The 17,717-nt window shown below is 36.2% G+C and overlaps 1 protein-coding gene across 1 annotated transcript in view; it reads left to right on the top strand.

Annotated features, from left to right (window-relative positions):
• LOC128022096 (cyclin-dependent kinase 18) overlaps positions 1 to 17,717 on the top strand; it is a 64,908-nt gene that overhangs the window by 29,359 nt on the left and 17,832 nt on the right. The window contains exons 3-6 of the mRNA XM_052609336.1: positions 10,902 to 11,029; positions 12,847 to 12,972; positions 14,363 to 14,419; positions 16,363 to 16,477. Coding sequence (XP_052465296.1) covers positions 10,902 to 11,029; positions 12,847 to 12,972; positions 14,363 to 14,419; positions 16,363 to 16,477 — 426 coding nt within the window. The remainder of the gene's footprint in view (positions 1 to 10,901; positions 11,030 to 12,846; positions 12,973 to 14,362; positions 14,420 to 16,362; positions 16,478 to 17,717) is intronic.

The raw sequence follows: 17,717 nt of genomic DNA, 5'->3' as shown, positions 1-17,717 counted from the left end.
GACTTGGCAACACTGGTTCAGGTGGAGCGCAGTTACTACACAGAGCCGTAGTCTACCGACAACTGACACAAAATCGTTTTCAAAATCGACAAAGAATCGCCTGCGATTTTAACATTGATTTTGTGTAGATTGTCAGTGAATTACGGCTCAGTGTAGTAAATGCCAACCGGTGTTGCCAAGTCTGTGGTTGTTTTTCATGTCTGCGAGTCAAAGCGACCCCAATACAAATAACGTGATATTTAGCCCCTAAAATGTGAATTTTACCAAGGCAACCCTGCTAAAAAACATATATTTTAACCCCGGGAAGCAATTTTTTTATCGGGGAACCTTCTGGAAGCGCAATTGGGCTAGTTTTGGACTAGTTTTGAGAAGCAACTGGGAAGGATTTGTTGTGAAAACCTGGCAACCCTGATCTGAACGCACGTGCTGGAGATATACTTCTAATCACAGGAGCGTCTTTACTGATGAGATGTGCATTAAAATCACATTCGATTTTTTGCACAGCCCTAAAACAGAGCATTATGTTTGTGTTGGGAGATGCACTGAAGACTTGACAGCAGTCATATTAAGGGGCCTTTAGTCAAATGATTAGCCTTTCACGTTCTATTATTAATTCAATTGTAAATGAGGAGTGCTAATAGTTTTCTGCATAATCAATTATAGTCGGAGTGGGTCAAAGCCTTATGACACACAATTTGCCTAATATCTGATGACCTACTTACAACTGGACACTACAATCTATTCTGTATAATTAGCAGGATGTGTGCCCACCTGTAACCCCATAATAAAGCGAAATATCAAAAGTAAAATTAGTTTTACAAGCGGTCTCATGGTTCAAACCAACAAATCTTCCAGTTACCAGCCCAGATCTTTAATCACAACCCCAGAGAGAGGTTCAAAACCACAAGGGCACAGCAACACGGCTTATCAGTCATTCACCTCAACCGCTGAGCCACCTTTGTTTCAATGACAGCTCGATTTCTCTGCATTATTAATGTGTTGAGAGCTTCCATCTCTGAACAGGAAATGTCTACTTGAAAAAGGAAGTTAGGCCTAGAAAGAATATTTCCTTTCCTTTATTTAAAGGAATTACATTTATAACATAATTTACTCACTCTCATGTTGTCACAACACATTGATCCAAAGCCATGTTTCATTATATTCTTTTATTGTCTGTAAAAGGGTTGCGTGAAAATTCTGCAAAACATCTCCTGATGTTATTTACAGGTAAAACAATCATATACTCTTAAAAGATTCATGGGAAAAGATATTTTTGGTATGCTGGTTGAAAGTCTCTTCAGAACCCAATAGCAATCAATAAGTTAAGTGGTCTAAGTTTATTTATATTGTATGTGGAAGGCATAGGACTATAAAATGTTGGTCCAATCATATTATTCGATCCAAGGATTACGATAGGCTGTCCTACATGCCTGTCAAGTGACAGAAAGTGAAAGTGACATACAGCCAAGTATCGTGACCCATACTCTTATAACCCATCCAAAGTCCACACACACGGCAGTGAACACACACACACACACACCATAAACAGCCATTTATGCAGCGGCGCCCGGGGGGGCAGTTGGGGGTTTGGTGTCTTGCTCAAGGGAACCTCAGTCGTGGTATTGCTGGGCCAAGACTCGAACCCACAACTTTAGGGTTAGGAGTCAAACTTGCTAACCATTAAGCCACAACTTCCCCTAAAAGTAGTATGTATGTTGAAATGTTGGTTTCAAAAGGAGGGGTATAGCAGTGTTTACATAGAAGAACCAATCTTGGGTCCCAAATAGAACCTTTCAGTGAATTTTTCTAAGCGTAAAGACCATTATAATAATCTAAAGAACCTTTTTCTACTATAATTAACCTTGGTGTTCCATGGATGTTAGAGGTTCTTCATGATATAAGCCTCTGATATAATTCCTCAAGGAAGGTTTGAGCTCTTGGAAGTTCACAGAGATGTAGGAATGTTCTTAATAGACCTGATACGTGTGTTTAGATGTGCAGACAGACTCTGCTGGAGCCCAATGGGAGAAAGCGGTCTGGGCAGAGGGCTGTCTGAACCCCGAGGCCTCTAAGAAATAGGACACACACATACTCTGACATCCAGGGTCGGCAGCAGCCTACTGACAGGGCAAGTACAAATACTAGTGCAGGTCCCGGGAAGAGCGCTGGAAACTGATGGTTTCAAACAGTTAGCTGTATGAAGATGTTGTCAGACCTATTCATTATTCCTTGTGACCTCTTCACAGACTCTCGGGAGATACTACAAAGGGTCAAACTAAAGGGCTTTGCTTCCATTTTCTACTTCAGTATTTCATCCAACAGTAACTCTTCTTCAAAAGACTACATAGCCTATAAATATTTCACTTTCCAATTCTTCTATTTATTCAGTCAAAGAGTATATTAAAAAAACATCTATAGTTGTTTTGTATTTACAGCACAGATAAACATTACATATAATATTTTGTATTTATATTTTAATATTTTTATTCTATATTATTCCTATTTTAATTAAATATGTAATATGTTGTACTTATAGTACAGACAAATAATACAATTTATATTTTGTATTTATAAATATTTGAATATTTTATTATTTATAATATTTATATTTAGTATTTTCATTATAGATAAATACAAACTATCAGTATTTATACATTTAAATTGATAGAATATAGATTATGTATTAATTGACTTAGTTTATACATTTTAAATGTATTCATTTGTTTTCTAACAACAAACCCATTAGACTGATTCACATACATTTAAAGATCAATCTTGAAATTCTAAGAATGAAAATCCAGATTTTTCAAATCAAAACGATGGACCAAAATGGAAAAGAATGCAGGAGTTTTGAGAAGTTTCTTGTTAAAACAATGTCATTTGTCTGTACTATATGTACGTAACATAAACCAACACTTAAAAATAGCACCAACAAAATGCAAAGACAAGTAAGTGATAAACATTCAATAAATATAAATGCAAAATAAATGCACACACACAAAAAAAAATATATATATATATATATATTTTGATGACAGTGGATTTGTTACAAACGGAAACAGCAGTGCTTTAGAACTGATGAATTTAGAGATGCATTTTTATGGAGAGCGTTTACCATACTGACAGAATAACAACATGCAGTCAGCACGTGAAAACCCTCTCTGGGTTATAAATCCATCCCTTTAAAGCACCACAGCTAAAAATATTAAAGCTAACACAAATTAGAAAGGAAAAAACTGTCCGACCATCATGACCCTTCCGCTTTCATCTCTAATATTCACAGCTTACGCAATCCCTCCTCAAGACTCCTCAAATAAGAAGGAAAGACAAATCTCCTGAGCGCAGCCCCTTATATTTGCTCGCGCCGTATGCTATTTTTTTTTCAAACCTTCAGCGGCGCATCTGGATTGTGTCACTAGAGAAGGCCAGGATGTGATTTGACACGTACAGTAGATGAAGGTTTGGGATGAATATGAAAGATTGGTGGGGAGTCCAGACAGCGGCTGGATTTCCTGGTGAGGAAAATCTCTCAGGCAGAGCGCAAGAGGACCAGAAAGAGAAAGCGGGAGCGAGAATGAGCAGAAAATGCCTCGCCTGCAACGACCCCAATTACCACGGAGGAGATCAAAGAGCTCGCTGCCACTGTGATATTTAAATGATGAGCCTGGATAGTGCCTCGCTTTTCATATCTGCAAATGAAGGAAAGCAAGGCCCACCGCCGGCTTCTCCCTCTCTCGCTCATTCACCGCACCTTTGTGCCGGGATTTGAAAGCGGTACAGAACAGTCTCTTTCACCTACCGCTGAAAATAATGAAACTCTAGGACCCTGTTTAATACATTTTTGCATTTTTATAAAGTCAAAATATTTTAGAAAGTATGATTGTCATTCAAATGATACATTAGTGTTTACATGCATCATTTGTGCTATGTGCATTGAGATTACACTGATTTGCATGACAAGCAGTAAACTGGTACTGTCTCTTTAAGACTATCAGAAGAAAAAGTGAAAGTGAGAAGTCAGCAGGAACACGGCGCAGAAGGTACAGACAAGTAAAACTATATATCCACTTCTAAAACCATTTTTTTGAAACGTCCATTCAATGATTTACTACTTATCTGCCATAATCGTTTTAACGTATCTTTTAAGGGAAAAATATGTAATCAGCATATTGTGTAATTAATTTAAATTTTGAATCTACTGCTCTAGAATTATTCAAGAATAGACTGTCAAGAGTAGCAAAGATTTGAAAATAATCATTATTGAATAAAAATGTGTGAATGTGTGAATGCATGAATACGTGTATACTCGGACACATTCAGTGAACGTGGAGCAATAAATAGGACACAAAAACACCATAATGCATAATGAAAGTTGGTCATATGACTCATGAACCACATTTCGAATCCCATACGATACCTTTATGTAGGAAATACCAATATTTAAATAGCTATTCGAGTTAAACTCAAAAAACTAAAGCACTAGAACCAATTTTTGTGAAATGCAACACTAACCAGCTTTCCAATGGAACTAAATCAATATGAGAACGATAGAGAAAAAGCCAGAGAGAGAGAGAGCAAACATCTAAGGCTGTGTGGGGGACCTGCATTGAATTTCAGATCTGCTGAAAAGCAGGATGTTATATAAATATTGATGAATCAGATGGCTACCTGAGAGACAGAATAGCTATCTCTTGTTATACGGATCCTGACGTTGCCTTTGTTAACAGTCTGCATCGCCATAGCAACGAGCAATTAAATGGCAGCATGCATTTAAACATCAGAGACAAGCTGAGATTCATGCCGTCGAACAATAGAGGAAGAAAAAACACCGGCTGCGTGTGATTACTCGCGGAATTGAAAAACGTTTCAGGGTGAGAGAGAAAAAAATGTTATGGTAGACAAAGGCCGTGTATGTGCTGAAGTGCACTCTACATCTCACAATACATAAGAGCTTGAAGCCTAGTTTAGTAAAGTACACATGCAACACGTATATGTAACAGTGACCTCATCCTTTTCCCATTCATTTTCTCCGTAGGCATTTCAAAAACATCTCCAATACAGCCCTGAACGAATCTACCAGCACTGAAATGAATCACAATATTCAAACATCTGATTTCAAGCTAAAAATTACATGAAAATCTGATTTTTTTATTAATTCTAATTATTTTTATGAGAAGACAGACCACTTGTAGAAAAATGAATAACAACATATTAAATATTGAAGTAGACTGTTATAGAATATTTAGTATAATTTTTATTCATGTTTAAATGTTATATTACATTTTAATTTTAGTTGAAGTAATTTTATGTTTTTGTCATTTTTATTCAATTTCTTTCTTTTTTTTCTTTTTTTTTTTTTTTTACAAAATGTTGATACTGTTTTTATTTAATTATTAATGCCTTGGCAATTAGCTGAAATACAGTTAAGGGTTTTATTTTATTTCGGTAAAGGTTTATTTTATTTGCATAGGTTTAGTTAAGGATTGAATCAGATCTGACAGATACAAAAAAAGCCATCAACTTATAGTTGATTAAAAGTTTAAAAACGAAATATTGCAAAATACATAAAGATGTTACGAGTGATTATGTAATTTGCTGTAAAAAGTCTGGTCATTGCTAAGCTCTTTATTTCCATGGTAACACCTTCTCTTCTGATTGGTCAATATCTCATTAGGTCTTCAAAGCATATTTGGTTATTAACCATAATTTAATGAAGTTGAAATTACTACAGAAGATCCAATCAGCACATAACACCACCCTCACAGCTCATGGCAGGTCTATCATTATCAAAAAAATAAGTTTCTGTATGAAGTGTTCTGCATACTGTACTCAGTATGAAAAAACCTAAAGCAGACTCATGATTGGTTGAGGTATTTGGTGTTATTCATTGAGAAACCACACTATTGAGCGTGCATTAGGAAACATCCACATAAATGCATTGATACGATGTGTTGAGTGGTGCTGATACTGAAAAAATCAAGAGCCTTCAGGGTCCACTCTACAGTTATAATCCTATTACTAATGATCTGCCATTGAAAAAACAAATTACCCAAGTATGACAGCCTTTGAATATGCTAGTGCTAAGCCGCGCTTATTACCTGAAACATCAAATATAGCTGGACAGAATCGGTGATTCATCCTCACAATTCATCGTGTTAATGTGGATACTCGGGTTTGCCAAATAAAGAAGGGAAACTGAAATAAAGGGCTGAAGCATTGCTCTCATTATGTACGGAGAAGGAGGGGGCGAGACAGGGCTTTTGATCACCCAGCGAGACCTACTCCTGCTTTCAAGGCTGTCTTTGACATAAAGGAGCATTAGTGATCTTTTGTGCGGCTAGAAAGGGTTTTAAAAAGAGAATGAGAAGAGGCATAAAAGACTACAAAACAAATGAAAGTGTGAGTAAAAAGGAGAATAGGGCGATCTGTCAGCTATTCGCTTTATTTATATTCATAATGACTGTTTAGCTGTTTCGTGGACCGACATTTTGTCCTTCACTGCTGCAGAGATTATGATTAATTATGCCAGGGGTTTTCTTGATCCAATGACAACGTCTGCCACCCAAATATGATGATCTCCTTCCTACGTGTAGATAAGGTTGCTGGACGTTTTCTAGTTTGCAAACTTAATTGAACTGACTGTGCGAGCATTAAAGGGATAATTCACCAAAAAATGAAGATTCCTTCATCATTTACTCACCCAAGTTGTTGCAAACACACACAATATTGTATTTTATACACACACACACACAACTTTAAATGTATCTTATTTATTTAATTTTTTCTTCACAGAATATGAAATTTTCTGATGTACTTGTAAGCGCTATACCTTGATATATTATACAATTAAGACAACAATATTTTAATTATTTAATTTAATTATTTACATTTCTGAAAACAATCTGCGTCTCAAAAGGTGCCTTTACTAATAACGAAACGTGAGTTTCTGTCCCAAACTTTGTCAGTTTCCATCTGTGACCCAACACAACTACACAATTGGATTTTTCACACACTCATGCAGCTTTGATGATTTTCAAAGCTTCACATCTGTCCTCCTGCGTTCGACATTACAGAAACCCATGACTGTGTGTGGTGACAGTCTGCACTAGCGAGTCGATGCAGGTGGTCATCCTTTCCTTTCATCACGTCGCTGTTAGCCTGAGCGGAGAGGTACAGTGATCAGTTTGTGTGCCAGCCTGGATCAGATGAGATGGGCTTTGATGTTTGGTGTGGGCCCGAGTCGCTCAAGCAGTTCAAATCCAATTTCTGACCCTGTTGTCGGCACACGCTCTGGGGTCAGGACTCTAATACCCCTCTGGCCTGTCAGGAGGGAGGGATTCTGATCCCTGCACAAACTCTGGACAACAGCAAATGCCAAGTAAGGCTAGAGCCGTTGATATTAACCAGTGTGCACCACAAGGAATTCAAATGATCTATTAGATGGGCGACTGCAGGGTATTAATCCAATTCATTATAGATTCGGTATAAGCCTGGCAACTGACACAGGTTTCACGATTTGATTCCGATTCACAATCTCTTGATTGCGATCTTGATACATTTGGATATATATCAAGTACAGTGTTCATTCATGTTTATTTCATGCTATTGTAGTAAAGTGGAAGAGATGATCAGTTCACATTTGCTCCATGCTGTCATAGGTGCAAAACTTGTTGAAATTATTGGCTGGCAGGCGCACTACAAAAAAATATTTAGTGAGGCTTTTTTCATGCCTCAACAGAAAACAGACCAATGACGATAACCATAACAATAAACAACGTTTTGAAAATCGTTCTAATTCTATGAGAATAGGGAAGTCAACTCTTGACAACACAAAGGAAAAACTATATGTCTTATGTAATTTTTTGACTGTATTAAAAGCAGGGTAGGCGATTTCGGAAAGGCTTAAAATAGCAAGCTAGCTTTGAAAGCATAAGATCCCACCCTCCCTGCATAAATACATTTCGCAAAGCCATGCCTACTCTGAAACAAATGCGCACAGGCTAACCAGCTACAATATGAGGGACAAGGTTTTTGTTGGACAATTGCACAGTCTATTTAATTTGCCTTAAAATAGCAACATGCCAGCAATGCGGCTGAACACACCTCGTTTTCAGACCAGCACACCAATTGGCGCAAATGCATTTGCTATTTAAACAACATAACGCAACACGTGAAAATGACAACTGCAATGCAGCGCCAGGTTTATGATAAGGCCCTCAGAGTCATAACAGGTACACGTAACAAACAGTTGTCACGATCATCTCGGATAGGATAAAGACATCAGTGGGTAATGCGACTGCGTTGACTGACCATCTCTGCCAGATGTGACATTTTGCTGTGTTTCGCCTAAATGGCTCTGATAAAGAGTTCACTTGTGCGGTCCGGAGAGGATGAGACCAGCCTAAATGAGAACGGATGAGCCTGGCAGGCAATTCTCATTCAGTGCCGGGCTCGGCCCAATAATGAGGTGGATCTCAATTATGCCACCACGGCGTTGTGAAATGGTCCGGGGGCTCCCACCTCGATGCCTCCGGAGGCCCTTCAAGCCCCCTCGTCCAAATTGAACTGATGGAGCAGAAAAGCCATTTTGATTTTCGTTCTCACCTCCTAAAACACGGTTTGGCAGTGACAATGCCAGGGTGCGGTGTGCATCTGCAGTGCACTTGTGAAGGGGGTCAGCTGTGGCATCGGTGGGTCCCTGTCGGATGTGCCGTATAGGGGCGTAATTGGATTTGTGCTGACAGTCTGTTGACATAGACATTATTAATTGGGGTGGCTGGATTGACACCCACTTAGATAGCCACATCATAAATGCATGAAACTCGGCATGATAATTGCGATCGCTCCGCTAACTGCGGTGGGCTTGATTAATGATGCCGTCATCAGCATATGCCACAGCTGACCTCATGGTTATTGAGTTAGCAGCCTAATCAGAGAAGAGGTGGAACGTCTATAGCTCATTCGCACTCGAGAGAGGCACAAGAGATTGTTGACGCTCTTCAAACAACTCTTATGACCTAATGAATGCAACAGTTGCTACTGAAGTTTTCAGAGTAATAGAAGCAACTACCCAGCACAGCGGGATCACTAAAACATGGCCTATAGACATTGAGTGTGGGGACAAAACAGGCTACATTGCTACAAAAAATCTATATGAATAAATATATATACATATATACATACAGTGAGTATGGAGAGTATACGGACCCCCTTAAATTGTCCACTCTGTTAAATTGCAGTCATTTGCTAAAATCATTTAAGATCATTTTTTTCCTCATTAATGTACACACAGCGACCCATATTGATAGAAAACACCGAATTGTTGACATTTTTGCAGATTTATTAAAAAAAGAAAAACTGAAATATCACATGGTCCTAAATATTCAGACCCTCACACATATTTTACTCAGGTGCTGTCCATTTCTTCTGATCATCCTTGAGATGAGATGAATGCAGCCAAGTACAGGGATATCCTGGACGAAAACCTTCTCCAGAGATCTCAGGACCTCAGACTGGGCCATAGGTTCACCTTCCAACAAGACAATGACCCTAAACACACAGCTAAAATAACGAAGGAGTGTCTTCACAACAACCCCGTGACTGTTCTTGAATGGCCCAGCCAGAGCCCTGACTTAAACCCAATTGAGCATCTCTGGAGAGATCTGAAAATGGCTGTCCACCAACGTTTACCGTCCAACCTGACAGAACTGGAGAGGATCTGCAAGGAGGAATGGCAGAGGATTCCCAAATCCAGGTGTAAAACTTGTTGCATCTTTCCCAAAAAGACTCATGGCTGCATTAGATCAAAAGGTGCTTCTACTAAATACTGAGCAAAGGGTCTGAATACTTAAGACCATGTGATATTTCTTTTTTTAATAAATCTGCAAAAATGTCAACAATTCTGTGTTTTTCTGTCAATATGGGGTGCTGTGTGTACATTAATGAGGGAACAAAATGAACTTGAATAACTGATTTTAGCAAATGGCTGCAATATAACAGAGAGTGAAAAATGTAAGGGGGTCTGAATACTTACCGTACCCACTGTATATTTAGTTTAAGTTTACTGTATATATCAAGGAGGTTTTTTTTTTTTTTTTTTTTTTGGTTCAGCATGTTCAGAAGTGTCCGATACCGTTTGCTCACAAAATGTGTTTTTTCTCTCTTATCACTCAATACCCTTAGCTACAAGAATACTGTCAAATATTTATTATTAATACTGAATGAGATGAGACTACAGGAAGGTGTCTGACTATCAGCTCCATCTACTGCACCACAGTCAGACAGAAAATCCTTACAGAGTTGACAGAATAATCACATTTTGTACATCACTCATCTATAAAATGTTGCAGACCAATATAACCAGAGTGAAACGATGGACAATAGCACAATTACTTAAACTAATAAAGAAAGGTAATTTAATTTAAATAATAAATTATGTTTAATGTTGTTTTCAGAAATGTTCATGATCATGAGACAGAAAATACTTTTACAATTATTTATTAGTACAATATATTTATTATAACAATGTTATTATTAAACATTTACAAATTACAAACATTTACTCACAATTATAAACACACACACACATAGTGGCTTTGTTAACTGATTTTTTTTATATTTTCAGAAATATCAATCATTATGAGGCAGAAAATACTAGCACAGCTATTATACTACTGTTATAATTACTTCAAATTCATAGTTATTACATCAACTGGCACATTTTCGTTCGTGTTCACCTCTATAACCATTCTCAAAACTACTGGCATATAATGTTGTGTGAATCAAAGATATAAACCTAGGGAACTCTAGGTAGAAGAATCATCTAGACTGTAAAAAAGATGTGTCAAAGTTGTAAATAAAACCGATTACTGGAGTATGTTTAATGTGATTGTGTCCTACAGGTGTGGTGCCCAGTAGTCTGGGTCTACACAGCCTGCAACCCAGTCCAGTGGCTCCAGACAGCCAGGCTCAATCTCCTACACAACTGCAGTACTGCAACAAAGTCCCGCACCGCCGATTCTCCATGGAGGTGAGTCACGTTTAATCATCTCATCCTTCTCCATGCTTAAGCCCAGCCAAGTGTCCTTTCCAGAAGCTTTGATGGAGTCCCAGTGATCCTAACAGAACAACACAAGCTCTGCTCTGCTAATCTTGTCTGAGTCCTTAATAAAGTCCTTGCCAGAGGCACTAAAGCCTCGTTATCAAACGCTTTGTTTCTTTTTAAGGTGAGACTAGGTAAAGCCACAAGTACTAAAGCAATGATACGTTTTTGCCTGACTGCCATAAAATGCTCCTTTCCTCTTATGTGGAGGCCTTAAAGGGACATGGTGATAGCACAAATATTAAATGGGGAAAATTATATTTTAACAATTTTGCATTCTCACAAACCTTTTGTGCTTCCCTGAAAAACCTAGCATTCGCTCGCAAGTTATATGAAATGATATGAGGTGGGAAGAAAAGCTACATTTCAGTGCTTTAACGAGTGACGTCAACGTTTCTTGATGGAATGCAACAGTTTTGCGAAGAATGCAAAGTTTCTCAGAGAAACGTACTAGTTTTGTGTAAAAACACAACGTTTCACAAGGGATCACATTTTGTAAAAGAATGCAAAGTTCAACAATGGTTTTGCGGAAATAGCGATAAAATGTAAAGGTTTTCGGAGGGAATGCATTACTTTTGCAAGAGAATACAAAGTTTCTCGGGAGAATGCAATACTTAATTATTATTTTTTAAATGATTATTCCTAATGTGTTTCTAAAATGAATTTCACAATGCAAATTGTTATAAATAAAAAGGTTAATTATTCAGTCACATTACTTATTTTTGCACATTGGTATAATGATTCTGTAAATGTGTTTCCATCACAGTTTACCTTTTGTTCAATCATGGTCACTGCAATGCTCTCACAGAACTGTGAAATATATATATTTATTATTATTATTATTATTATTTTTAATCAAGGCACCTTTTGAAGAGTTTTGGAAATTAAAAAAAAAAAAAAAGTAATTTTCTCAAATTGTTTATATGCTATTAAGTATCTGTATGAGAGAAAAGCCTCATGACACATGAGAAAGATGGAGTGCATCATTAAATGGAGTGGAAGTATTACCTGTAAGTTAGTCCGGCCCCACAAAAGACTGACTGCGCATTCGGAGTGCTCTTTGCCTCGGCTGTCAGCTTTCTTATTCAGTGGCCATGAATCTATAGGGGGGAAATTGGAATGAATGCCCTCTCCCATTTTCAAATCCAACGGCTTCTTTTCTGCTCTCGCAAACCTTTTATCTGCACCATGCACCCTTATTTTATTCCCACCGGCATGACGGGAGAACGCGGAGGAGAAAGGAGGACTTTTTATTCCCTGGTTTTATTGAGAATCGCTAGCTAGTTTTATTGCATGACCGTACAAACTCAGCCACAAGGCAAAGCTGGAGGAATCACAGGGAATGCTGTCATTTTTCAGAGCACATAAGATCCCCCCTCACTGCCTTGCTATTTCTGGGCAGTGAATCCAGTTACAAACCAACTCCATCAGAGCTTCTTAGATGCGAGAAAATTGTTGGATAAACTTCAGCTCTTCATAAGATACAATATTTGTACTGCCCTGCCTTGGCGTGTTGAGATTACGGCAGAATTCTTTATTGAGTGAGAGTCTTCATACTGGAGAAAAGTGACAGGTTTTCTCATTGTCATGCCGAGTTCATCATGGTAAGAATAGTCGGTTCTGCCTATAGGAGTAAAATTGTGTTGCGTGGTGGAGAAAGCTGTCATATTCACCTTGACGCGCTGTGTTTTCATAAGTGTGCTAGCTGAACGCTAATAGCTGACAGCTCTTTGATGTGTGTGCAGGATGTAACTAAGAGGATGTCTCTGCCCATGGACATCCGTCTCCCACCAGAGTTTCTGAAGAAGTTACAGATGGAAAACCCTCCACCGTGCAAACCACTCAGCCGCATGTCCAGAAGAGCCTCACTGGTTAGTAACCAAACGAAACACGCTTAGACAGTTACTGATGCAATCTAATCATAGTTTAAGTTAAGGCTAATAACTACAGACTAAACGAAACCCTAATCCCACTAACCTTTTTGCATTTAAAATAGAATAACTACAATAATAATAAAAAAGTGAATTTCTTGAAACAAAACTGTCTACATATGCACACATTCTGTTCCTAAACCAGAGCTTACTGCCCAGGCAATGTTTTAGGCATTACAGCCATATAATAGTACACGGATATCTATTATTATTTTTTATTAATTAATTAATAAATGTTTTTTTGTTTTTTGTTTTTTACAAAATCTTGAGCAAAAACTGTTTTTGCAGATAATGCAATCCCAGAATACCCTGCAAAAAATAACTTAAAAAGTATATATTGTTATATGTAATATACACATTATATATTGAGAACCAAAACATTTTTTATAATTTTTTTTTCTATCATAAAAATGTGCTTAATCATAATGCAACATAAATGTTCAGTGTTATTCTGTCACAGTTTTTCAGTGGCCTTGGTCTAGAGGTACTGTTCCCTTTAATTTTCCCCCTTTTAAAGAGTTATACATTTACATTTTTTCATTTAGCAGACGCTTTTATCCAAAGCGACTTACAGATGAAAGTTATAAGTTATATGAGTTATAAAGGCATGAACTAAACCAACCAGTTATGAGGCTAATCACAACATTACAAACTTTGATTGGATGCAAAACAAAAAACAAATGCAAATCAGACAAATAGACAAAAACGGCTTTAATGTAGGATAGAGTTACAATGCTATGAAGCAAAGTGAATTACTTAATCAAAATAAAAATGCTATAAATATTTTTTTTAATTATTGATTTAAAGATGATGATTAAAGAATATATATAATATATATAAATATATATATAATCAGTTTATTGCACAATATGCATCTTATTCATACAAATATTAAGAAGAAACAAATAGGCAGTTCAACTATTGTCATATTATAGTGTTCAAAATGATTGTGAATAGTGCAATACACAAAATGCCGCTTTCTAACAAAATGCATTGTAAAACATGCTACAACAGGTTTACATGCTTTTAAAGCATTGGTTGCATGTTTGAGTAGAATATGTTTTTTTGTCTAACTCAGCATGTCCTGCTACAAACAGAAAAACCCCATTGGTTCCTACATAATGCCCTTCACTGGCTCCACTTCACATTAAACAATACTAGCAACCCTAACAACAGCCTCACTTATAGTTCTAGCGCTTAAATGTGCTTATTTACATGTTGATATCCACACAATGTTTACAGCTCAATGTTTACAATCATAAATGTTGTCAACGGTCTATTTCAATAAACTGAAGACACTTTGCTCACACTGTATTCCATTCTTTTCCAGTCGGACATTGGCTTTGGGAAACTGGAGACATATGTGAAGTTGGGAAAACTAGGAGAGGTAAGATGTTTTCAGAAAATAAATAAATAAATAGATTCTATAGGCAAAAAATTAAAAACGTAAAACAGCAGCCATCGAAATGAAGAACCAAATGTGTTCATTACGAGATTCCCCGCAGGCAATTACAGTGAATATGAGTCGTGTTGTATGTGGATTCTGATTTAATGAGCTTTTTTTTGGCATGAAGAGACATCAGTCTCTAATATGCTCAAAGCTGTACAGCAACTAGCCCGTCAATTTTCCATTAAGTGCAACAAAGCATGCATATTGCAAATTGTGAACTACATACAACCCTAAGGAATACCGTATCTAATGACTGTTTGAGAAAAACCTGAAGTATTGGAAAAAATACTGGACAAGGATTGCAGTGAATTCACCTCAATAAAGAAACAAGTAACAGTAAAGTGGGTTTCATATCTTTGTGTCAGCAGTTATAAATGTTTCATTAATGTTTAAAAGTGCTTTTAGCTCTGCCTGGAAAAGTCAGGGAAATTAATAAAATCTTGAAAAGTGTGCTATGGCTTAATTCTAGTTAGTATCTTTTGTGTTAGTATCTTTTGTGAATTTACAAGGATTATCAATTATAAAAGCACAATCACCTTGGAGGAATCTATGGTCTTGCTAAGTAAATAATGGGATATAGTTCATGGATCTAACCGAAGGCTTGGAAGCAATATCATTTTTAAAGAAATTAATACTTTTATCCAGCAAGGACACATTTAATTGATCAAAAGTAAGAGTAAAGACATTTATAATGTTAAAAATAAAAACTGATTTAAAAAAGGGCTGTTCTGCTGTTCTTTGGAACTTTTTATAAACATTTCCACAAAAATATTTAGCACAAGTGTTTTCAAAATTTATCTTGAAAAGTTTCTAAAGGATCATGTGTAACTGGATAACTGCTGAAAATTTGGCTTTGCATCACAGGAAATATACAATTCTATAATATACAGACCTCACATAGAAAACACTCTTAAATTCTATTTTTACTGTATTTGTGATCAAATAAATGCAGCCTTGGTGAGATAGGAGACTTTTATAAACATCGTTTCAATTGTTATATTTCAATAGAGTAAGAAACATTTTGATCCACTATTACTCATCACTATCATCCACTTGCAACAAAGTACCAAAAAGTACCATAAAAACATCAGATGTTATTTTTAAACACTTTTCTAGCTATGCACATCATCAGCCAACATATGAGTAATCTCAATATGAAATGACTTCCATAAACAATAGCTCAGCAGTTATAAAGAGCAGTTTGAATTTTCTAGCTTGTCCCAGCTGACATTGTTGTGGTTATAGACCAAAATCTCTTACCAAAAACTAGATGAACAACCCTATAGATTTGTCTGAAGTTTCATACTGTTCTAATCCAGTGGTTTTCATCTGATGGACTGCAGGTCTGATATGGTTTAGGAAAGCAAGAATAAAAACAATGTTGAATGCAAAAATACAATGCAACTTAACATATAATTGTGCATGTGTTTTTATCTACTACTGTATATATCTTGCTGTTGACATCAGTGACCATGTTTCCAGTAAATCTCTATAATTTTTTATCATAAATAAATCTGTCATTTGGTACAAGCTTGTGAAATCAGACAGATGTTGACACGGACAGGTTGTAGAACAAGACTAAATTAGAGATTTACCTTGTTTGGGCAGTCCACTCAGATTCAGGAGACATTTGAGAACCAAACATATTCTTAATTTGGTATCTTGCTGGCCTTGTGCAGTTTATGGTTATAGTACGGTCTGATTTCAAGACATTTCTTTCTGCTTTTATACAATACATCATTTTGGTGCTGCTGTATGTTGGGTTGCCAAGGTCAAATCTGGATCTTCAAGTTAAACCAGTTGTGAAGCCCTAATCTGTTCTGCAACACTCCTGTTTCCCAGATGATTGACATTTTTTTGATTTCCTGTCTGTCAAACAGGGCACATACGCAACTGTATTCAAGGGTCGCAGCAAACTCACAGAAAACCTGGTGGCCCTGAAAGAGATTCGTCTGGAGCATGAAGAGGGCGCCCCGTGCACGGCCATACGGGAAGGTGCTGTCCTCCTCTCTCACTGACATAACTATGATTTCCAGCTCCCCAGTTGTTCAAAACCCAGATTGTCACGAAGAGTATTCATTCTAAACTAGCAAGCCACAGGCGTCTTCTTCACCCAGCCTGAATCACTCCATCTAAATGAGATGGAGTACGTGAGCGGGGTTGCTAATGGAAATGCTGACGTGAAGCAAGGCTGCCTCCCAGTGCCCGCTGAGGGACTGCATTACAAAACATGCCAAGAGACCTCAGAGTTAGGATTTTTTATAACTCTATAAAGACTTCATTTAAGCATCAGCTCGTTTCAGATTTAATGTTACGGGGAGCCCTTTCTCTAAAGAAAAATCTGAGGTGCCAAAGACCTCAGTAAAAGTGTCCAGTCATTCTCACTTTAATATTTCATTCTTTCCTGTCGCATAAAAAAAAAGACTTAAAATGAGGCGTAAATTAGAGCATTCTTACAAATCCAGAAATTATTCATTCTTTAAATAAATAAATTAATTAATTAACAAATAATATTATATCATTAGATGTAAAATTATAATATATATTCATCATAGAATATATTAAAAGACATCTAGATACATTTTATAGGTTTTTAATAAGTATGGTTATACATTTTTTCTATCTATCTATCTATCTATCTAAAAATGACCTAATGTGTGTGTATATATATATATATATATATATATATATATATATATATATATATATATATATATATATATATATATATATATATATATATATATATTAAAATTAAATTAAATTAAATTAAATGTATATATAAATATATATATATATATATATATATACACATTAGGTAATTTTCAGATTTTTATATATATATATATATATATATATATATATATATATATATATATATATATATATATATATATATATATATATATAAATTAGAACTAATATTTTTTTTTTTTTTAATATTATATTATAAGTCTAGGTTCTTTGTAATTCAGCAAAGGGCACATTTGATTGATAAAAAGTGACAGTAAAGACGTTTATAATGTTATAAAAAACTTTCAAATAATGCTGTTCTTTCAAACTTTCTATTAATTAAAGATTTGTTTTTGGGGGGGGATCACTGTTTTCACACAAATTATAAGTAGCTCAAACATTTTGGAAGATAACTAATAATATGAAATGTGTCCTGAGCAGTAAAGTGCATTAGAATATTATTAGGGCTAATTTCCTAGTAACTGATTAGTGATTAAAATAT

This window comes from Carassius gibelio, chromosome A11 (assembly GCF_023724105.1).
Source record: "Carassius gibelio isolate Cgi1373 ecotype wild population from Czech Republic chromosome A11, carGib1.2-hapl.c, whole genome shotgun sequence".
In the NCBI taxonomy this organism is placed as follows: Eukaryota; Metazoa; Chordata; class Actinopteri; order Cypriniformes; family Cyprinidae; genus Carassius; species Carassius gibelio.
This window is presented reverse-complemented; position numbering and strand designations above follow the sequence as displayed.